This window comes from Agelaius phoeniceus, chromosome 17 (genome assembly GCF_051311805.1).
Source record: "Agelaius phoeniceus isolate bAgePho1 chromosome 17, bAgePho1.hap1, whole genome shotgun sequence".
NCBI classification, from domain to species: domain Eukaryota; kingdom Metazoa; phylum Chordata; class Aves; order Passeriformes; family Icteridae; genus Agelaius; species Agelaius phoeniceus.
The window spans coordinates 11,355,403-11,378,747 of record NC_135281.1 but is presented as its reverse complement, the minus strand read 5'-3'; the positions used below and the strand labels follow the sequence as shown (position 1 = coordinate 11,378,747).

Here is a 23,345-nt window from a genome sequence, read left to right as displayed (position 1 = left end):
GGTTGGACGGGATGGGCTCCGGAGGTGCCTGCCGTGCTGAACCCCTGTGGGATTCTGTGAGCAGAGCAGCCCGGAACCCCCGCGGAAACCAACAGAGCGTTCCGAGCCACAGGGAGGGCCCGTGGAGGCCCCAGCGAGGATGAGGGGTCTGGGGTTTCTCTCTCAGGAGGACTCTGGAGGAGCTGCTCAATCCTACAAATATCTCAGGAGAAGGGACTCTGGAGGAGCTGCTCAATCCCTACAAATATCTCAGGAGAAGGGACTCTGGAGTCCCTGGGCCTGAGAGAGGCTCCTCAGTCCGTACCAATATCTCCAAGGAGTGGCAGAAAATGTTCCCGGACTCTTTGTAGCAGTGCCCAGCAATCGGGCAAGGAGAAATGGCCATAAACGAAAACACAAAAAATCCCACCTGAACCTGAGGAAGAATTTTCCATCAAGGGTGGCAGATGACTGGAACAGCTGCCCGGGGACATCGGGCAGTCTCTATCTCTGGAGACATTGCAAACCCACCTGGACACATTCCTGTGCCACCTGCCCCAGGTGAGCTGCCTGAGAAGCAGGGTCAGAGCAGGTGATCTCCAGAGGGCCCTTCCAACACCACCCATGCTGTTATTCCAAAATGAGACATTTGGTTACAAACCATGTACCAAAACCAGGTTTTATTTCACAGCATCTTAATTTCACAGAAGAAAAAACAAACAAAAAACCCCAAAACAGGCTACAACTCAGACTTTTAAATAATGGAATATGACAAAACTAGATGAGTGTTTGTTTACAGGAAATGTACAGGCTCTTCTCAAGAGAGTTCTCCGTGCTGAGCCACCCCAGCAGCACCTTCACAAAGCACCGAGCCCCCCTCGGTGTAAAGCTGTTTCTCTTCAGAGCAAGAGGAGTTTGGCTGTGCAAACGTGAACCGGCAGGTCTGGCTCTGGGTCCCGCGCTGAGTTTGTGAACGCAAGGTACTGAGAGTCCTTTGCCACATGGTGGCAGCTTTTAGGTGAAAAAAGAGAGATTCCAGCCCAGGGCTGCGAGCTGCGCTCTGGGAACGGCAAACCCGGCGGGCAGAGCAGCTGGAGCTGGGGGAGGATCGCTGCAGAAGGGCTGGATGTCCCTGCACGCACACAGGTGCCTGCAAAAGCCCCAGGCTCTGGGCAGCATCACCCCAAACCCGAGCTCTGCCAGACACAGCTGGCACAGCCCTCGCTGCCCTGCGTCATCCTTGGCTTCCCAACTCGAGTGTGTGCCCGAGCCAAGGGCTAGAATAACTGTCAGACAACATTCAGCTTTCTGTAATTTAATGCTCCTTTATCCCAATTTGTTCTCCTGGAAGAAAACAAAAGCTTGCCGGTTTTATGACGTAAACCCACAGGTTCTGGGAGTGTAATTTCAGCCCAAATGGCCACTTGAACTAGACAAATTTCCACTGAATACAGACTGCAATGTGTTGCAAACCAAAGTGCGTTTTGTTCCCTCAGAAAGTTAATTTTGTTACAGAAAAGTCTTTATACACTAAATAAAGAAGTTCCCAGAGAAAGACACGTTCAGATTTCATTCATACCAATCAAGCTGTTCTGTAAGAAATTTCTTTGCTCTGTTGTACCTCTGGCCCCTCCACAATGCTTTGGGAAGTGGTGGAGCACCTCAGCTGTCTGCACCACTGTTTGCTAATTTGGAGGCTCATTACACACTAGATGTTTAGTACATCACTATTTCTGCATGCAAGGACAGTTATATTCAGTAGAAAGTTTAACTAGTAGGCAGTTTTTTAAAACCTTTTGGAAGATATCTGGCAAGCTTATTGTCTAAGCTATTAGCTACATCTTACTTCTGGAGACTGGAAAGTCCTTCTGTGTTAGAGAAATCACAAGCATATTAAATTTTACACAAATAATTTGAAGCTACATACAGCTGAACACAGTTACAAAAGGTTTGATAGTCACTCTAATTATTATATATGAAAAATACACTTTGAGCCCCACTCTGAGAGGAAGGAACTCCAGTAAAGTTTGCTGCAATTCTAATGAAGCCAAATTAGCTTCAGACAAAACACAGCTGAAGAGCAAGGATTCAGCTTTGGTTTTGGCTACAACCAATATTTAATACAAGGAACAGGAATTTACATTACTTACATATTGGATAACAAGTCCCTGACCTCAGCATGAGGTCTGGCAGTTTATAAACCAAACTTAAATGACAACTTTCTCAGTTGGAATAACCAAGTATCAGTTTTGTTCCTTGCAAAGGGACCCAGTAACTTGTATCAATAATATTGCTTCAGAAAATAAATCCAAGAGCCAATACCACAGAAGGTTCCATGTGTAATCAAGAATTCATTCCCAACCTGGATACTGTAAAAATAAAGGAAGGAATAAGCCAAGGGGCAGAGAAGTTATTAGAACTCAAGAGAGCTGCTGGGCACCAGCCAGTAGTGGCTGCTCAGATGTGCAAGAAATGCCAGTTTTATGAGGACCATCACAGTGATGCAACGCTTGGAAGAACAGAGAGTAAAAAATGTAGCATTTTAAATACCGAGCATGCTTTGTTTCACTGGCCTCAGTTGGCAGCAGTAACTCTACTGGCTTCATATTTGCTCAGATAAGACCATCTATAATACAGTCAATCCTAAAAAAGGTGCTTATTTCAGGCTACAGAACAGAGAAACAAATAAACCCCCTAAATTAAACATTAGACAGCAAATTGCTCTTAGTCAAGTGCTCATCTTCCACTCAAGAGTGAATTAGGATGGCAATCACTTGCCAGCTACCTCACTCAATGTGTGGTACTTCATGACAGGTTTTCAAACCGATTTTCCTTCTAAAGCAAAATGTATATTTTAAAGTTATTTATAGTAAATAAATTGAAATGGAGTAATTTCAATCTCGCTACTTATAGATCATAGAATAGATGCCCTGTATATTATTAGTGCAGATATACTGGAATTGTTTTCCTTGTATGCAAGGCCAATGCAGGTAAAGAATAAATGGCTATACAAATTCAGGATTCCCCACTAAATAACAGAACTAACTTAAAAAGCACTGGTACCAGACCAGCCAGTTTTAGGCACATCTTTAAAAAAATAAAGTATGCATTTCATTAATGTAAAAATGTGAGAAGGTTCTTAGAAACATCTGAACTTTATGGTGCACTGGAATGGAAGTGATGTCCTTTCAGTTTCAAGGAATACAATAAAGGCTTAAAACAAAACAAAATAAAAAGAACCAATACCATAGTATTCTTCATAGGGAAGAACAGTTTTAGTAAAACCAGGAAGATAAATAAGGAATAATAAGCAGCCATGACAGCTGACTGGTGAATATTTGTGCTTTAAATGTCCAAAAGAGAACAAAAGTTCAATAACTCTTCTCGTACCATGCCCCAGATTTGGCATCTGTGTCCACAGACCTCGACAGTTCCCATCACCCTGCAGCCTTCCCAACGAGCTGAGCCAGTGGCAGCTCCACAGGCAGCATCCTGGGGTGGGATCCCAGCACAGCTGGATGCTGGCTGGGAGGGAGCTTTGGTTAAGACTGTTGTGTGAGCCGTCTGTAATGAGGTAAAACTTGGTTTTCAGGGAGATACAGAGCCAGTTCCAAAGCCACGAGCACGGTGAATTCGAAACCAATGAGATCCCTTCTGTTGAATCTGAATCTCTCTTCTAGTTTCTGTCACGGTGGTAACAAAACAAAACAAAGGAGGGGAGAAAGAATCAGTTAATCCAGGTGATTTCAAGGCATTGTTAGATTAAGTCTGTGATGCACTGCCTGAGCTGTATTTTCAGAATCAAACCAGCTTATCAGCTCAGCTGTGACACCCACACAACTGTTACTGCTTCTCTGGCAAACATATACAAGTGCAAAAATAACTTCACTGGAGGATCAGTAAGATACTAGCCTGCACCAGGCAGATAGTTTTAATGAATTAAAAAAAAAAACCAAAGCAAGGAAGAGCCCTAATGAGACATAAAACTGGCTGAAAGAGCTGGTCTTCCATACAAGCATGTGCCACTGAAAACTTTGCATTTAATCTTTGCCTATGAGCTAGGGAGGAGGCTCTGAGAGCAGCTGGAACAAGGCTCACAGCACTTACATCTATCAGGTGTTTCACTTCGTGTTTCCTGAGGTCACTGCTGATCTTGGCTGCCAGCAGAACACAAGCACCAGCGCACAGTTTGCGGTTCTGTTTGTTGAGCTTGCCTTGGAGGACGAGCTTCTCAAAGTAAACGTAAGCCATGGAGACAGTCACTGGCTCCAGACTGCACTCCTCACTCAGGTTTCTCATCTCTCTCTTTAAACTGGGAATAGGAGAAAAGACAGCCCCCCCAAACATGACAGATTTTATTAAATGCTGTAGAAATACTGGAACTCAGACGAGCATATGGGCAAGACTCCTCTTTGGAAAACCATGACAAGTATTATCCTAGAGTGGAAAAGCCCAGCTGGTGCTGCTGCACAAACTGATTTCACCTGGCTGACAACATCCACTGTGGTAGAACAATTCCTCAGCTGCCCATAAACACCAGAGCTTAGCTGCCTCATTGACACACAGGCTATTGCTGTAGGATTTCTTCTGGGTTCCCAAACTGGTTTGTGATTCAGATCATAAGAGTGAACCACTCTGACCTACAGAAAACCATGGCAGAGCCCTGCAGATGACTGCTGCACAGAGACCTGTCTGGTGGACACCTTGTGTAAGAGCCAGGTGTGAGGGGAAGGCAGCCTGCTTTGCACACTCCCCACACAGCCAGCCCTTCACCTCAGCATTCAGCAGGCTTGGAGGTGGATGGCTCCTGCCAGGGCTGCCATCCACACTACAGCTGCACGATCTCTGCAGGAACACACTGCTCTGAACTGCTGCAAAGAGGAGCATGCAGGACTCACACAGGACAGAACTGCCCAAGCAAACCTTGCCCTGGAGCTGAGCTGCACCCGGCCCTGGTGACTCAGCAGAATCGTGTTCAAGCTGGCTATTTCAACAGGCTCTGATTGCATCAAACACCAGCAAGATTACAGCTCTCTGAAGGTGCAACAGTGCATCTTGGTGAGGAGCAACCAGATGCATTTACTCAAGGATGAGAAATTCTGTGTGGCCTCCACAAAAAGCTTTTCTTTACCAAGTCTCCCCAGATCGAACACTCTTTATCCTACAATCTTGTTAGAGTCTGTGGTCATCAGTAAGTCTGGTAATTGAAAGGCAAAAATAGCCAGAGGGCCCAGAAAGCCAATCCAGTTGGAGGGGATTGCACTGCAGCCAAGCAATCAGGTTACAAGGGTTTGTTTCAAAGCGAATGCTACTCCACTGTTAATTGGCTCCTAGTGTTAGTACACCACAGTTGGTGAAACAAAACCCTTGAGATGGAACTTTGAAAACCAACTGTTACCCTTTCTCAGCATCCTAAAGATTCCAGTACAGGGCTGTCATCCTACAAGTCAGCTCAACTGACAACAGGAGATTAGTGTTTAATCATATATGCTATTAATAGAGTTAGTATTTGCTGCATACAAGTGCAGCCTCAGACACTGTGGATGATGTCCTTGTTACTCAAGGCTTATTTCTTACCTCCTAATTTTGCTCAGTGTCAACTTGATATGAGGAAACTTCTCTCTAAAGGTTTCATTCATATCCTTTTTAAGGTCTGAGGGTTTCACATACTCTATGACTGTAGTCTGAAATGCAAGAAGCAAAATTTATCATTTGTCTTGTGAACAGGACTGACAGCCAAACAACTCTTCCAAAAACACTAATGCAAAGGCAAACTTGAGTTTTATTATTCAATTTAACATTTAACAATTTAACATTTAACAATTTAACATTTCTGAAATGTCCCAAAGTTGAATCCCAACTATAGACAAAGTCTTTAAAAAACAGTAAGCAAATGGTTACAAGAAGTAAATTACAACATGAAGACAGGTTGGCCTTTGACAAGCTCAATGTACAAACTCAACTGTTTGTATTTTTCCTAATCAATTATCAGAAAAAACCACTTTTTCTTCCTCAAAAAAAAGCTCTTTATAGGAGGATCTGTCAGGGAGTCCCTCCTCTTTCAGGTATGCCAGTCACTCACCATGTAGGAGGCAAAGATGAGAACACGTTTATGTTTTCCACAGGGCCACTGAGGATCATCCAGAAGATTTGGATCATACTCTGCAGCTTCTCCAGCTTCACTTCCTGAGGGAATGAGGAAAGCACATTGGGTCACCAGAAGAAGAGCTTTAAATTCCCTGTTTCCTCCTTAAGAAAGTTTTCAAATAGCAAACATTAAGTGTTGGCAGATCTCAAAGTACAGGCAAATTGCAGCTACAGGCACATGCTTGCATTTCATAAATGCCCCAGTCACAAATTAGAACAATTAAATAAACCACACAAACTCTTTCTCCACCACACACACATCATGCCTGACACACCATTTTAGATTTAGTGCAAACTGAGTTTGCATCTACAAATTTACCCAGAAAACAACTGCCCAACACTGAATTCTTCTGCCTGTCCTTTTAACAGACAGCAGAGTAGTGTCAGATTTGCTCTTTTACACAAGAGAAGGGATTCTTGGCACAAACTCTGGCTTATGCATTTACTGTGCTAGAAGGCAAGGAGAACCACCTGGATCCACGTACACCAGATGTTTCTTGGTGAGAAATATAAAACTTTACATTCCCAAGGAAAAGCTTTGTGCCTCCTGAATGGCATAAACAGAACTAGGTCAGATATATGAAGGCTGTAAGGAGTTTGTGGAAACCTCTGTCCTAAGGCTCATGATTTGCACTGCACTAAGGAGCTGCAGCACCTCCATCCCTACAACACTGACCACCTGCAGTTGTCTCAGACAAATCTCTGCCTTTTCTGCTGTGTGCACCAGTGATGACAGAGCTGTCTGCTGTCCTTACCAATGTCTGTCCCTGCTGGTATTGTTTTTGCTGTCACAGGTTTGTATCTTGATCCAGGAAGACTCCGGGGAGCACTGGCTCGACAGGGAGGAACAGCACCGTAGGCGTCGGCTTTGCGAACAACCAGAGCGTTGGTCGGGTACAGGAATTTTGCATAGGACACAACCTGAAAGAAGAGAAAGTTGTAGTGGTTATGGAGGGAAATTTCCTGAAAAGCTCATTTCCAGACACCTAGGATTTTCCAAATCAGAGTCCCCTAGAGTCTGTGTTTGGGAGTGGGGAGCTTGGAACTGTAAGACAGGAGGAAGGGAAAAGTTGGATGAGGCGTGCCTTGTTTTCACAACTTTAAAATGAAGAGATGTAGAAAATTTGGTGGGATGGCAAAGAAAAAGAGAGAATCACAATTAAATTCTGGCATTATAAATTTAACTAAAGCAGTATGAATTTCATCCATATTTCTAACAGAATGTCACTCACATGTCGCCTCAGATAGCAAAGCCAACTCAATTCTCCAGAAACAAGAGGCAGAAGCAATAACAAGCTTCAGCAGCCTTTTCAGAAGTAGCATTATCACAAGCCACAATTTCAAACTAGGGGTCTGCTCTGAAAAGCCACAGTTCTCACATAATGGACAGCTAAGCACTGCACAAACTGATTTGTGAAATCTGGGGTGAAAAAATAAATGTCCTTACCTTGCCATCAGCACCCAGCTCTACTCCTTCCAGTCCAAGCACCATCTCAGTAGATACTGAAACTCCCCCAGAAGGATGTCGCTGTTTCTGTCCTTCCATTTTCAGATCACTAAATGCAGGTAAGAAAGAGCACTATTACAGAATGCAAGCCCAGCTCCCCATGGTAAACACCAGCCAACACCACCAGGTCAGAGTTCTCCTGTGTGGAAACAAGCCAACCCCTCCATGCCACCTCCAGGAGAGCATTAGTTTTTAACTACTCTTTTCAAAATGTGGAGATGTTCATTAACTAAAGAATCAGATTTCATTTCAGTTTAACACAAATCTACCAATCTGCCTATTGAAGGTAAACTGGTTTTAATATGATCTTTCTGCACAAGACCACACCATTCCCAACCTTCTAATGTTCAAAAACATAACAGCAAAGTTGATTTACATTACTTGTTTTCCAGGATTAGAAACCTGCCTTTCAAGAGCAAATTTGCAACCCCTGTGCACACAAGCTCAAGTTCAGAATGAAGCTTCAAGTCTCTGTGTCAACGATGGCAGCACATGGCTTTGTCACCAATATTCCAATACAAAATCCAGTTTTCAAATGAAGAACTGCCTTGCCAGCTTGCAAGCAGAACAGCACAGTGCTCAGAACTGCTCTGAAATAGCTCCAGTGACCTTGCTGCCTTTCTATTATGTGGGAGAATATTTTCCCATCAACTATTTTTATGGCATGTATTTGCATACAATACAATTCCCACGACTAAGCATCCGTTTCCTTTGTCCATAAGTTACTGACAGGACAGAAGTGACAACACAATTGTTTTGCCAGAACAGAATTAGTGTTTTGTATGGTATATTTGTAGATAACAGACCTTCACAGAATGGACTTAAACTTCACAAGGGACTGAAGAAAGACGCAGGGAAATCCAGTTTGTGGGTTTTGTTTCTCATAAATGATCATACTGACAGTTGTAAATAAAAATGTAGTCCAAACACTAAAAGCAGTGTGAATCAGTCTAAACTGTTTCTGCTTTTCTTAGGTTGCAAATAGTGACATTCATGGCTTAAAACTGAGAAACAGAAGAATATCTTTAACTTATTTAGGTGCAAATTCACTATAAAACCTTGAGAATTTCCACTGAAGGCAACATCACCCTTCCCTGAAACTCCCTGTGCTTTTTTCCTGACACCACTGTTGGTGGCTCTAAAGACAGTTGATTTCTGACCACTTCAGGAGTATAGAAAACCTACCCAGCAGCCAATCACATTATCTGTTCAAAGTTGATTTCAGAGATTTCACAGGACTGGAGTGCTTTAAAACGTGAATAAACACTGGAAGAAAAGTCTGCTTTTTCCAGTATTTTTCTCTTGGAGCTGGAATGAACACTTTGACGCTGTGGCAGTGTCTGGTTTTACAGCAAGCTCTTGTCCTTACACATGAATGGCAGGTTGAATAGGCTCACTTGCTTCAGAACAGGAGACACCAAGCACACTCATTTCAGGAGATCTCTTGAAACAACAGAGCAGACATTTCAACATTTCCCAGAGCAGCTGAAGAGGCTCACCTGATCCGTAGCCCCTCCCCGTAAGGTAGGATAGAAAACGCCACGCACAGGGTTCGTTTGGCACAGATCAGCACTATCCTGGAGCAGATGGGGAAAGATCAGGGTATCAATTAAGATCCAGAAGTTACAAAGCAGCTTTTTATGGGGTATTAACACAAGGCTCTTCTTATCTTGCTCTGCAAGTCATAGATACTGCCATGGATTTAACAGTTTCAGAAAGCAGCAGAAGAGCAGAGGTTTAACATTGACCCTGCAGGTCCTTGGGGCTCTCTATCAAACCTCAGTGTTTAGGACCTGCCATCACCTTGGGAGCAACTCAAAGGAGATCCCAGTCCTTAAATATATATCTGTATTTATGTAATTTTTACATAAACCTTATATTCTACATTTAGATGAAACCTCACACTTCTATTAATAATAAACATAAATGCAGCCTCCCTTTCTCTTCTGCTCAGCAACTATGAGCCAAGAATTTGGCTAAACCAAGCCATTCTCCTTAATGGCTTCTCCATTTCTTCTCCATTCTCAGCTCTGACCTCTCTGTGCCAGAGATAAAGAAAGTGAGAGAAATAAGAAAAGTGAGGGAAGAAAAGAGAGAATGATTTAACCTCCTCAGAGTAGGATGGCAGAATCATCAGTGTATTGCTGCAAATGTAGCAGATATGAGCACCTACCACTTTTGACAGAAGTCTCAATAAAGCTAACAAGGCCCCAGGGGCATCCTCTAATTCTCACTGATATTAAATGTCTCACTGCATGGAACTGGAGGCTGCTTCCTACCGCACACAAATACAGGGGGAACCTCAATCTCCACATGTTACCTGCTGTTCTTGGTGTCATACTGCCTCATGTTCTTGATGAAGTGCATCTTCTTCAAACTTTTGTGTCTCGGAGACCCAGATATATGCTTGGTTCTGCAATGATAAAAAACAAACAAAAAAAGCCAAATCTGTTAAGTGTTCTGAGAAAAATTCATGCCACAGTTGTATGATCAGATGGCAGCACTAGCATGCAGGACCTCAGATATTGGCGTGGAAGAGGGTGGAGGGAGGAGAGGACTGCATGCAACGAGCTGAGGTTAATGCTGCTTTTGAAAACAAGTACCTTCGGACACTGGCATATTCCACTATGTCTTCTAAAAAGTCTAGAGAGCAGCGCTGGGAGATAAAACGCCTTCTGCAAAATGCACAACACCATGAAGAGTGAACAGCATTAGTTCATGGCCTCTGAGTTTATGAACTGCAACAGATCTATGAGCTCTTAGGATGCGTGGCAGGCTTTCTGGATTTTTGTTTTTATTGCAAGAGCGCTTAACTAAGAGTTTAAAATTCCTTAAAAGGCCAAGAACTTGTCTCCCCCTCTAGGACCCTTGAAGTACATATTTATACCAACTTCATCAACAAGACCATTCATTATCTGCCACACAGAAGAACGCCTACCTATAAGTTAAACGCCTAAAAAGCTTCCAAATACTCATTTAAAATCTGGCAAGAATGTCACAAAAGGATCCCTCCATCAAGGCAGGGGAATCAATAATTTTCTATCAATTTAAGCAGAGATACAGGTACATCTGTATGATGACCAAACATCTGTGTGCATTCTCCATTCAGAACAGCTGTCTCCAGCTCCAGGAGTCAGCAGACTGAGAGTCTGTGGCTGCAGCTCAATAAAACTGACAGATCTCTCTGAGAAACAATAGAGAGGGTTATTAGAGGAAGCAAAAAGTATTTGGCATCCATGTGAAGTCCCAGAATGGAAGATGCAAGAATAATAGTAGGGCTCACGTGAGTTAGTGTAACAGTAATAGGATATTACGTTCAAGCAAAAAAAAACAGACTTTGCCAAAGTAAGATGCATTACTATTGTCCAAGTCAAGTCTTTCTTTGTTGGTAGAGACTTACAAATGAATTGTGCAACTCTGACTGCAATTTCTATAGGAACAATGCACTCTGCCAGCAAAAAGCTGACACTACAACTATCAGAGTCTGTATTTTCTGCCTTTGTTTGAGCACGCATTATGCTACACTTCCAGCACAAGCCATGTGCGCTCAAGCCCAAGGTTTTCCTCCCAAGTAAGACAGGAACTCAACTAATGGGCAGTGCTGCCATGGAACTCAATGCAGAAGCAGCACAACAAGACAAAAGTCACAGGACTCTGGTTTGACAAGACCCAGCTTCTGGAAAAACAAACAAACAAACAAAAAAAAACCACCAAAATAAAAAACAAAAAGTCAAACCTCAAGCTGCAGCAGAGCAGACTCTCAGCTGCACTGTTCAGGCACTCTTAAAAGGAAGTAAAGCTCAGAACTCAAACAGGTAGGAGGATGAAAAATTAAGTGTCCCTTTCTGCAAAACACAAGGGAGACAAGCACTCCCACAGGACTAACACCTTCAGTATTGCTAGAGACTGCCTCCTACAAATCCACAGCCATTAAGGTGCAACTGGAGAACATTCCTGGCACAGCTTCAACACCCTCCACCAGCACTTCAGTGTTAAAATTATTACTGGTTTGCTGCTTTTCAGCAAGAATGGCACAGGAACGTTTAACACTTTCACATTTACACAGCTCTCCAGTCTAATCTAGCATCTAAAGTTCAATAAAAAACCCTTGATGAAATGAGGAAGTAACTGCAAACCTCCTGGCTCTAAAGCAGTTGGTAACATCCACAACCTTCCTCCTCTCCCAGGGGAGACCTGGCTGGATGGAGACAGAAAGACGCCGTGTATGGCAAGCAGAGGGAAAACACAGCTAATGCCAGTGGGCACTGGTACAAAAAAAGCACACAGTTCTGTTCAAGGATGCTTGGTGTGAGTAACAGGATGGATTGGGACAGCCATGGCTAGATCCTAACTCCTAACTCCATGGTGGAGGCTCAGCCAGGGTGCTACACCTTCTGAACACCCCCTTGTTTTCTCAGGAACAGGGACAAGAGTGCCAAACACCTGAACCGAGAGCAGATCTGGAAGTAAAACCCTGCTGCAGCGAGGGGAAGATCCCACCCCTTGACTCAGAACCACAATGACTCATCCCCACTCTGCCAACAGGAAACTTCATTTTTAGCTACACTTGTAAATAATTTCTGCCCTCAGCGAAGCTGTCACCTTGGAGGAATCCCTGACACTGAGCCAGACGCTCTCCCTCAAATCCCAAAACGGGGTGTATGTAAAGAATTCTCACTAACCCAGACTACCTGAAACAGTTTCTAGGCCCAGCTCAACACCTTCAAGCAACACAGCACCTTCAGCACGTTCTGAGAGTCACTAGTGCAGTACTTAGAGAATGCACCAAATTCTGACACTTTTTGAGCAATCTGCACTTATAAATATGCACACACACATATATTTGCTTTAGTTTGAGTGCTCTTCTCATGCAGCCAACTCACACTTGCACAACAGGCTGCACTGGGTCACTCCAGTGACTGCTAACTTTGATGACAGAAAAAATGTCAAGTCACCTATGCTGCTAAGCAGCTTCACCCAGGATACACTTCTTGCTCTGGTCCATGGAATTCAAAGGATTTTAAGTGGTTTACACAGTGTGTTCGTTGCTGGAAGCAACCTAAATACTAAGAATACCAACATCTCTACAAATACTGAGTTATGTTATGCAGCCTTACCCATTTGTGACCTGGCAATTTGCAATTGAAATACCCAATATTAAAATGTTCATGGGTTCCATGGAGCAGGCTGTAATTCCAACAGAAAGTCCAAACGTGCCTGTTTGCCAGCACCAGCCACTGCTGTGACAAGCTATAGAGGGTTTGGGTGCTTGCATGTCCCTGACCAGGAGCTCATTTTTGGGTGCTTCCCAGCCTTTTATTTCAGAAGCCAATAAAGCCAAAGCAGGACACTCCCAGATCATTAAAACAGCAACTGTGTTTACAGAGCCAGAACCTCGAGGGGACCCATCAAGAGCAAAAACACACAGAGCCCATGCCCAGAGATAAGGGGCTATCAAGCAGAGGAATTCTAGATTACGCCTTGGCTCCTTATCTCCATGTGCACACCCGGGCTCACACAATCCAACACTGCTGCCAAATCCCTGACCAGCTGAACATGCACTTAAAAAAGCCCACAAAACCCCCTTGTGTTTGGGAAAATACCCAACAAATTATCTTCAGAGCTACATTTTGACTCCTGCCCAGGGAAGCAGTAGCCAGCCCCCACATTTGTTCTTCCTGATGGATCTCCCACTGAGGAAACTCAATGTTTGAGTGCTTCCAGCTTCAGAGCTGTCCTCTCTTGGTCCTGACTGAAACCCTCTGCAGAGGCTGGACACTGGATAAGCAGCAGTGGGATGCCCAGACCTGAGGGTGACACAGCTCTGCAGTGCTCCCAGCAGGACAGGACACAGCTAAGAGCACTCTATGTATAGCAGTGGTAATCCCTACGTGTCCTGTCTGATGAATGGAAAGAAGAAAGCTTGTTAAGTCACAGCTCCAGATTAGGGAACACTGACCTTTCTGCTGGCTTGCCAAGAGTTTTCTCCCTCCTCCCACTTGCACTGGGCTACCTGCAGACACCCAGGAGGACAAAGATGTTCCTGCAGTTGGAAGTGTGCAAGTTCTTCAGCAGGTACTGAATGCAAGGGATGCTGGCCTCGTGCTGTCAGATGTGGCTTGAGGCACAGACAAGCCTTGTCCACTCCTGCTGCTGGGCCACTAACAGTCCTCTAAGGCACTCCCTTGGGCAGCATGGCCCTACTCTGCACTCACAAATTCTGCAACAAACAGCCCTACAAATCTTCTTTTAACCCCTTAAAGTGGGGCCTTAACCCCCAGTACTGGGCCTGACAGTGGCCAGTGGTGCAGTTGCCATTTGCCCACTTTGAAGCTCCTTTCCATTTTGTCCTTCTGGCTCCTACATTTCTGCCACAGCAGGTGAACTGACCAGCTGGCCTCCTGAAGGGTGAAACTGAAAGCTTCTAAAATCTCACAGTGGTTCTCCCCCAGGCTGATGAACCCCCATCCCTCTCAGGGACATCCCTCCCCAGATAGCCACAGTTCAACCAACATTCAGATGGTCCCACCAACACAGCACCCCGAGTTCATCCTACGCTGTGATCTCTTGTTCTCATCACCCCCAGGATCACCAAGCCCTGCATCAGGACTGTTCAAAGATGCTGCCAAAGCTGCCCATCCTCCAAGGGGCCCAGCAGCATGGATTTGTTTCCATTGGAGCTGCATCCATGGCCCTGCAGATGCTGCATGCACGCACAGGCACACACCCCAGGCACTGGGCTAAAATTAGCAGCAGGGCTGATACCCTCTGCTGCTCTTTAGCCATCCATACTGCCAGCAGATGAGTGGAATGGGGGAGGTCAAGGATTTTTAATTACTGTGGAAAATTAGGGCCTAATAGAATTCGGTTTCCTATTTCTCACTCGAGTTTTATTTTAATATGATGTCCCTTTCTAATGTCCTTTACAGGCCTCAGTATGATCACATTTGTCAAGAGGTTGAGTTATTAATATAACAAGGACAAAAAATAATTTACTGGTTTTTGGAAGCACTAGCTTAAAAACAACTGTCAAAGGTAATTTGCACAAGAAATCCAGATCCCAAATCCTGTTTACAACAGGAAGACATACCTGTCAGCTTTGTTTTTCCAAGATATATTTTAAAGATTAAGTTGTATTGTTTTCATTCCTTAAGGCAAGACAACAAACAGATATGAACTGTGCTTGGGCTTCACTCGGTAAAATCCAGGCATTGGGGGATTAAGAAAGCTATTCCTTGTATTTGAGCTTACTTTTTAGCAGGTGCCATTCCTCCTGCAGCCCAGGAGACATTCAGGGATTTCAGAGTGTGTGAGTGGGAGCATCCCTGTTCTGCTATCAGTGCCCTGTGCCTCACCACCCTCGGCGCTCACACTAATGAGTTTCCTGCTCAAGAGCAGATTGAGTACAGCTCACTGGGAGCAACAAGCTCTCAGTAATTAAAGCCAAAAGAAACCCAGACTGCATTTACACTGAATCACATCAAAACCGTGTCTTTGGTAAAACAAATGACTTCTCAAAGGATCTGTGTCATGAAGAGCCCAGCATTGAGCAGGCCATTTTCATGGCTGGATGGTTTCAGCTCAGATGCTCCTTGAGAGGCAGAGAAGAAAGAGACTTTGCATCACCAAGAGTATGTGCACAGCTCAGTGCTCCTTCCTCACAAAGTCAGCTCTCGCTGTTTTATGGCACCACAAACATGCATTTGGATTGCAGGCCTGTCCCAGGAGCTTTCTGACATTTAAGTACCAGCTTGCCAGACAATAAATACAAGTCTCACAGCAGGGCTAGTTTAACTTATTCATTTTAATCTTCATTTTAAAGGATGAACTGTAACCAGCCACATGAGTATGAAAAATACTTTTAGGCTACAGATCAGGTCCCTCTGTGAGAGCCCAGGATGAAGGAGGAGGCCCAACTCCTTCAGCTTTGTGTTCCTACTCAAGGTTTGCTTGCAAAATTGAAAGGGCACCAGGGGCTTTCCCGCTGGTCCCAAACAGCCAGGAGAAAATCCTGCACTCCTCCACCAGTAAAGCCACATGCAAGGGAAGAATGTGTCACACAGCCCATGGAACAGATGAGAATGAGCAGAAATGAAGTGTAATTTGAATGAAGGTGGAGGCCGAGTAAGTGGGAAGCTCACTAAGCCTGGAGAGTTTTAAATACTAATAAGGAAAGAAATTAGATAATCTTCACAGCAGCTGCTACTTCATTGCTGATTCACAACCACATATGATTAAGACCCAATAGAGAATGAGCTTTATATTCATTGAGTTTCATAAATCACATTGTTTTGGTGCTCAGAGTGTTTAGACAATGCAAGGAGAAAATAATGCCTTCCAGTAAGCATTGTGAAAGCCCAGCTGTTGCAACAGAACCACCAAACCAGATGTAAAGTTTGCTGTGCCCACAGCCCTCTCCTAAAGCTCACTCCTAAAATCCCTGCTGCTGCTCACAAAGCATTCACCACCAGCATTTCTCCAAATTTCTCCCAGTTTTGAAGGTGTTCATAGCTCACCAAGCTGGCTGCCCCCTGTGCTTTGTGCTCTGCTTACTCAGCACTGCACTGCTGACCAAAACAGGCACGTGAAATGCAGAGCGTGTCCTTGATGACACTCTGGGCATTATGCTAGAAATATTCATGCACTTCACTGAGAGATGATGCTGTCATTTCATCATGTGCCTTGCTAAATAAAAGCCTTCAGCACAATAAACTCCCAAGCTGAAAAAAAAAAGGGAGAAGAAAAAAAGAAAGAGAAAGAGAGAAGCTCTTAACTGGGAAGGAGAAAATTAAAACTGGTGACTGGAGGAAACCAAATCAAAGTGAGTTTAAAGAGGTCCCACAGTGTTTTTATGGGCACCTGGTTTTTTCCATTTCATTAGCCATCCCCTTCAATGCACAGCCAAGAGGTTGCAGCTTTACTAGGACAAAATTTTATTCTTAAACTGCAGCAGCCACAACAGAGCAAGGGCAAATCCATCCTTGCTGTTGAGCAAGCAGCCCTGACCAGCAGCAGTTCAGCCCACGCTGTGGGGACCCCAAATTGAACCAGCTGGCCAGGTCTGCACTTGGGTACCACCACTTGAGCAAGAGCAGGCACGAGAGGAGCACTCCCTGGAGAAGAGCTCCAGGATCACAGCCTCAGCAATGGGGTCAGCTGGCAGCAAGCTTTGAGTTTTAAGGGCTTGGTAGGTCTTGTGAAACAGAGGGCCAGCTTAAAGCTCTTCCTTTAACACCTTTTCAGGAAATAGGTAAATTCCTCTTACAGTAGATTACAGTAACTCCAGGTGAATTCCTGTTACAGTAGGTTAAATACACAACAGCTGTAAACCAAAGGTCAGCAGTTTGGAGCTCTGTCTGAAGAACTGGGTTGCCTGAGTGGCTTTAGCAGAGCACCTTCCACCTGCAGTCACCTGCTCTATCAGCAATACCTTGTGCTCATTAAAGAGCCTAAATTTCATTGTGCATTTTTAAAACTCCAACTACAGAGCCAGACACCTTCAGAACAACCTTCAAAAGAAGGCTCAAAAATATCTTCAAGCTCGCTCAGCCTGACAGCCTCACAGCTTTAACTGGTTGACAGATGGAAAATAGGAGAACACAGTATTTAATATACCATATATCTAATATACTATATATAACTAAATCATTACTTTTAATATTCTATTCTGTAAGACTCCTATAGGACTTCCTCACTGGAGGTTTGAATGGGATTCCCAAAATTAAGTTATTCTGGTTTTTATATTTAATTTGGTAGCATTTTCATTCTTGGCTGATGAGTCTTTGACTTGAAGCAAGACAACATCATTCTGACTACCCTCATCACCTCCTGCAGAAAGGAGCTCTGAGCTGGAATCCCCAAACCTGCAGCATCCTGAAATCCACGGCCAGGCCTCCTGTATCACTCTGTAAAGCTGCAGAATCCATCCACAGGTAAAATCAGCTGCAAGTGCAGATAATTGTGCACAGACTACTCCTGCCTGGAGAGCAAAGATCTCTTTAAAGCCTCTGGACTGTGTAAATTGAAGAGGTCAAATGACCTTGGTGTTGGAAGTGTCTCGGATTGCCTGACCCAGACCCATTCACAGGAGTGCACAGGATACAAGGACTTGGATGTTCTGATCTCCAAGTTTCCTGCTAGGCATACAACTCACTTCTTCTGCTTAATTTATCTGGCTGGGAATGTCCACAGGCAGCTATAAAACACTTAATAGTGGACACATGTAATTCACCTGCAGTCGAGAATATGAGAGAAATCTGCTGAAGCAACCTGGGGAGGAGACTGCAGCCTTAACATTCCAGCTGACTTTTAAATGAAGTTCAGGCTTAGAATATGCTCATTTTGAGCCTCAAGCAGCACATCCCAGTCTGCTGTTCACCTCTGAAAGGTCAAAGCTTGTCATCTTTGACAGAGCTCACTGCTTCCTGAAAGGCACCATGGGCCCAGCTTGTTCCAAATTTGGTTCAAAATTTAAACTCAGACTTTTTATTTCATCCATCTTAACAATTTCTGTTTATTAGCAGAGGGGTTTTTATAAAAATATTTATATTCCTTGAAGTGACAACAGCAGCCAAGCTGACAGTAGGACAAAACAACACATTAACAACCGTAAGTATAAAATCCTGACAAAGCACTTTTGCTTTTGCTGTTCCACCCACAAAACTAATCTGATCACACCTATGTCAGCAATCTGCCATCCAATTAACACTCAAAAGCAGAGTAGGTCCAGAGTGTTGCTGTTATCAACTACTGTTTAAACTCCCACTTTCAAAATGACCTAAATTTGCTGATAAATCAGAAATGACTGAGCTATCACAAACACTCAGTTCAGCTCCCTGACCACTGAACTCCAAGGACATTAAAGCATCAGTCACAAATAATTTAGTCTCTGTGTTTATTCTTAGGCCCAGCAAAATGCAGCAAATTATGGCAAAACCAGCTGCTTTTACATTAGGCTATAATGAAACCTCAGAAGCACAACAAGCATTGACATCCAGGGCTGTTGTTTCCATTTTTCATGCTTTCATAACCTGGCTATTTCCAGGGCTCTCTGCTATCTGTGTTTCCCCAGAAAGCTCTGCCAGTTTCAGACCCAGCTGCAGAAATTCATTAGAAATCTGTGAATGCCGATTTGTTCCCTGTTTGCTGCCTCCCTCCACTGCTTTCTGTGAGGCTCGTTCTCTGAAAGAACAAAAGAACAGAGCAAGATGGAAAAGGAGAAGGGAAGAGGGATGGCAAGCAGAGCAGGCAAGCTGCTATAACACAGCATTGTAATTTAAGATCCTGTAAACAGAAGATTCCTTAGGAAAATCAAAGTGGAAGGGTAAAGTCATTCAGTTTATAACGCTCAGCCAGCAGCACAATGAAACTGAGCACCCAGGTCTGAATGGTGCCTCTGCTAAGTTTCCATCCTAAAGGACCTGAGAGCTGTGGAGGAGCTCCAGGTTACAGCAGGTGAGCAGATCTGTGGTGCAGATCCTGCCTGTTACCAATAACCAGCCCCCAGCTCGAGCAGAGGCGCTGTCACACCCTGCCCTGAGCCACGCTGGCCGCTCTCATCGGCTTCTTGCAACCTCTCAGTCAAGTCAAACAAGGTCAAGTTTTGTAATAAAGCTCTGCCCCATGATACTGTCAGTAGATAGAAGTGCTGATAGTAGATAGAGATCTCCATGGATCAGGGCAAGCCCCAGCAGGATGAAATTCCCAGACACGGCACAAGACTGGCCACTGAACACAGGCAGAGTGAGTCTGGAGACCCTGCAGCCAGTGATCCTCGTGCATCTGAGGGAAATTCCAAGCAGCTCTTGACAGTGACTCCAAAAGCACTCTGAGGAGAACAGCTGCCTAAAGTGGGCACCAAGGATGAAAAGTCCAGGATGGCAGAGCAGATTCCACTTCCCCTTCCCTCCACCAACTTCACTGGCCTGTACCTCTGCATGATGCAGTTAATGATCTAGAACAGCAACACTGCTGTATGGCAAAACAATTCTCAGATTCCCAAGCCCTGATAAAAGAAGATCCATTTTGTAATTGCAGATTTTGGAATCTTAGTTTGCAAACAGCTCACCCAACACAGAAGGGGATTGAGTAAAAGCACCATTGTCCCGAAGGACATTCCTCCTGCAATTCCCTGAATTATTCCTCATGTATTTCCAACAAGAAGAGATGCCTCTGCTCAGTGGGGATGGAGAGATATTCTGTCACAGACCAAAGCATGAAACTGTCCAGCGAAAAATAAAGAGGTAAGTCACTCATGCTGTTAGTTGACAGTGAAATTGTCATTACAGAGGGATGGCCCATTTCACCCACTCCTGTGCCCAGTGTGACAGGGGTGAGGTACATTGGCTCTAACACGTCTCCACAGGCAGCACAAAACTGTCCTTTTGTCAGAAGATGTGTGTGTCCATGTGAAGATGTGAATCTCCTGTCTGATGGTTACAGCAGATGCTCTTTTTCTTTCAAGATGAAAACCAGATGAACTCTAAATCACCCTCGAAAGTAGTATGCAAACTGATCAATACAACACTCCCTTCCAGCCAGATCTTCCATGGTTTATTTTGTCATTACTCAGACAGAAGCCTTTTGATTCCCTTGATTGCCTCTTGCACTTCTCTCTACCTTTTATTTCTGATTCATCATTCTTTCCAGCCAGATTGATTAGAATTACCGTAGTGGAACAGCTCAAACCTGATGCCAAAGAAAGAGGCAGGAAGGACATCAAGTGAGAAGATCCAAGGAATATTTTCTTAGTGTCCTATTGACTTGGCATGGGAAGGGGAAGGATGATCTCTCCAGAACTCTGCACGCACAGGCACAACAAAAGCCACATCCACAAAGGGAACTGTGCTTTGAAACTCTTGATGCAAACCCTGCCCTCAAGAGCTTTGCCTACAATATAAAAGCAATGAAATTAAACCACACAGCACCTCCTGTGCTGGCTTTTGTGGACCAGGAGTGCTGGGTAGGAGTTGTTCCACAGCAACACCCACACTCCAGGCTTTCCTGCTCAACAAGCGGCACACAGCTGCAGAATACAGGGCACCCAGCTGGAGCCACAGCTTCAATTTCTCCAACAAACAAGGAGGGAAAAGTCTCTTCCATGACAAGAAAAGGAGTAAGTGAAAATAACGTTTCAAGAGGAAAACACCCCAGGAGTGATAACACAAGAGGACCCCCCACACTACTGACAAACAACTACTTCTCTTCAAATTCACCTCAACCTGCAAGCTGGGGATACACAGGACATCTCCACAGCGAGATGCACGCTGAAAGGGGATACCCATCAACTGCATTAGCAACCCCCCCAGCTTTAAAGCACGGACAACATCTCTATTTCAGCTCACTGACAAAGCTCTCGAAGCCACTGTAAAGACCACGGAGACTTAAAGCCTTTGATACTGCTGCCTATCTGCAGGCTCAGAGGGCCAGCTCACTTTACAGAGCTGTTTATGCAAGAAACGGCCTGAAAAGAGTTCTTTCAGAGCTCAAATCCCCAAGATCTGAGCAAGAGCCTGCCTTCCAGTCGATTAGAAAAGCAACACTTTCAGCCTGACAGAAGTCCCTTGGAATCGCAATGGTAATCCTGCTCTGAAGGCCAGAGCATCCTCCCCCGAGGCTGACAAGTTCCCTGTGCACAAGCATTCATTAACACACAGTTGCAGAGACAAGCAGCACAAGAGCAGGAGAAGGCACGACACCAGCAGTGCAGGAAGCGCTCTGCCTAACAGTGACCCTGGCAGCTTCATCTGGAAACAGAGAAATGCAGAAACCGGGCTGGGGAAAAGCAGAAGGCAGGGTTCAGGGTACCGCAAACCTGCAGACAGAGCCTCAGCGAGAGATCCCCTGCGCAGATCCCCCTCACCATCCGCCGCTGCGCCGGCCGGGGCATCCTCCGCGTCCCCGGGCCCGAGCGGCGTTGCCGAGGCGGCGGCGGCGCGGGCCGGGCAGCGCTCCCCGGCCGGATCCCCGCGCACCTCCGGCCGGGCCGCCGGGCCAGGTGCTGCCTCCGGGGGCCGCCGCGGGGCCGGCGCCGCCTCCCGCGGCCGCTGTCCCCGGAGGCGCCCGTTTCCCATGCCCCGCTCCCCCCTCCCGGAGCCGCCGGCCGGCCGAGGGCCCTGGGAAAGTCCGGCTCTTCCCAGGCCCGCGGGGGGTCCCGGCGCTTCCCACGGCCCGCGGGGTCAGCGCGGCGGGGGCGGGCGTGTGGGCTGGCCCAGCGAGCCCCGGCCCCTCACTCACCTCTGCCGCTGCGCCTCCAGAGCGAAGCCGCCGCCCGCCGCGCTCTGCGTGGGGCTCAGCAGCCCCGGGGCGCCCGGCTTGGGGGCCGCCAGCATCCCCGGCAGGGCGGGCGGAGCCGGGGGCGGCGGGCACAGCGGGCCGCCCAGCAGCAGCTGCGGCAGGAAGATGCCCCCGCGGGCGGGGTCCGCATCCCCCTTGGCTCCGGCGGCGGCGAGCGCGGGCACGCCGGGCAGGAGCAGGGCGGGCGGCGGCTGGCATACGGGCGGCGGGGGCAGCAGGCGCGGGGGGGCTCCGGCCGGCTCCGCCGCCGCCTCTTCCCCGTCGCCCGGGCCGGCGGGCAGCGGCGGCTTCTCGGCGGGCGGGCAGGGCGGCCGCCCGTCCAGGGAGATGTTGTTGAGGAAGAAGAGGGCGGCCTGCCGCCGCCGGGAGTCGCCCCGCTTGCGCGGCGGCGGCTGCTCGCGGGGCGGGCGGGGAGGCGGGGAGCCGCACGCCGTGGCCGCAGCCATTCTCCGAATGAGCCGCGGCCGCCCGGGCGGGGCGGCTGGAACGCAGCGCGGCCGGCGGCTCGCGCGCCCATTGGCCGCGTCGCGCCCGAATGCAAATGAGCCCGGCGGCGGCCCCGCGGCCATTGGCTGCCCGCGCGAGGCCCCGCCCCCGGCCCGCGGGGCCGTGCCTGTGCTGGCGCCGCCGGCGGGGGCAGCGCCCGGAGCCCCGCGGGGACGGGGCGGCCCCGGCACCCCCCGACCCTCCCCGGCCTCTCCCTCCGCTCCCTCGGCGGTTCCCGGCCGCGGCCACCAGCCCACCGTGCCCCTGTGTCCCCGCACGACCACCCACCGTGTCCCTTTGTGTTACTTTCAAAAAACTTCTCCTCCCCTGGTGTCCCCACCCAAACCATCAGTAGCGCTGGTGGCCGCCTGTTCCCAAGAGGTCCCGGCTTTCCTGGAGGCAGGAGGGCACATCTGCTAAACCCATCGCAGGCGCTGAGCACGTCCAAGCGCTGCTGTAAAAGAGGATGAAGATGCCCTTGCTCCATCCCTGCAGGCTCGGAGCCGAGCCCGTGTCTGGCGGGGCTGGGGCGGACCCCGACCCGCCGGCCCCGGGGCGCAGACCCCGCGCAGCGCCCCGAGACTCACCCGGAGCCCGTACCCAGGGATGGATCCGCACGCTGGCAGCTCCTGAAGCAAAGCCAAGGCAGTGCTGATCCTGGGCCGTATATGGGCAAGGCAGACCCGGGGCTGGGAGGACATAAACTCAGTATTTATCTCCACAAAATGACTCAAGGCATCTGTGCGCGATACGTTGCTTCCCGGACTGGTGTGTTTATACTGCACGGCATAAACATTCCCCTCAGGCACTTGAACCCATGTCTGTCACATCCCGGGATGATGCTCTGCCCTTTCCTTTCCTCGGAGCACGCTGATGTGCACTGACAATGTCCATGCCACTGGAAGGGGAGGTTTGGGAGCTGTGCTGGGCG

The 23,345-nt window shown here is 47.0% G+C and overlaps 1 protein-coding gene across 3 annotated transcripts; it reads right to left on the bottom strand.

Moving 5' to 3' along the window:
- Positions 1 to 644: 644 nt before the first annotated feature.
- On the bottom strand, positions 645 to 22,397 carry CABLES2 (Cdk5 and Abl enzyme substrate 2). 3 transcript variants are annotated; one of them, XM_054644656.2, is made up of 10 exons: positions 21,869 to 22,397; positions 10,237 to 10,308; positions 9,954 to 10,046; positions 9,133 to 9,210; positions 7,574 to 7,682; positions 6,882 to 7,047; positions 6,062 to 6,165; positions 5,557 to 5,663; positions 4,087 to 4,291; positions 645 to 3,662 (listed from the first exon to the last, which is right to left on the bottom strand). In XM_054644656.2, exons 1-10 carry the CDS (start codon positions 22,372 to 22,374, stop codon positions 3,522 to 3,524), a joined length of 1,581 nt encoding a protein of 526 aa, XP_054500631.1. In that variant the 5' UTR covers positions 22,375 to 22,397; the 3' UTR covers positions 645 to 3,521. The 3 variants fall into 3 exon arrangements, with proteins under 3 accessions (XP_054500631.1, XP_054500633.2, XP_054500632.1); XM_054644658.2 differs by lacking the exon at positions 21,869 to 22,397 and adding an exon at positions 12,751 to 20,630; XM_054644657.2 differs by lacking the exon at positions 10,237 to 10,308 and having other exon boundaries at positions 21,869 to 22,396.
- Between the last annotated feature and the right edge of the window lie 948 nt (positions 22,398 to 23,345).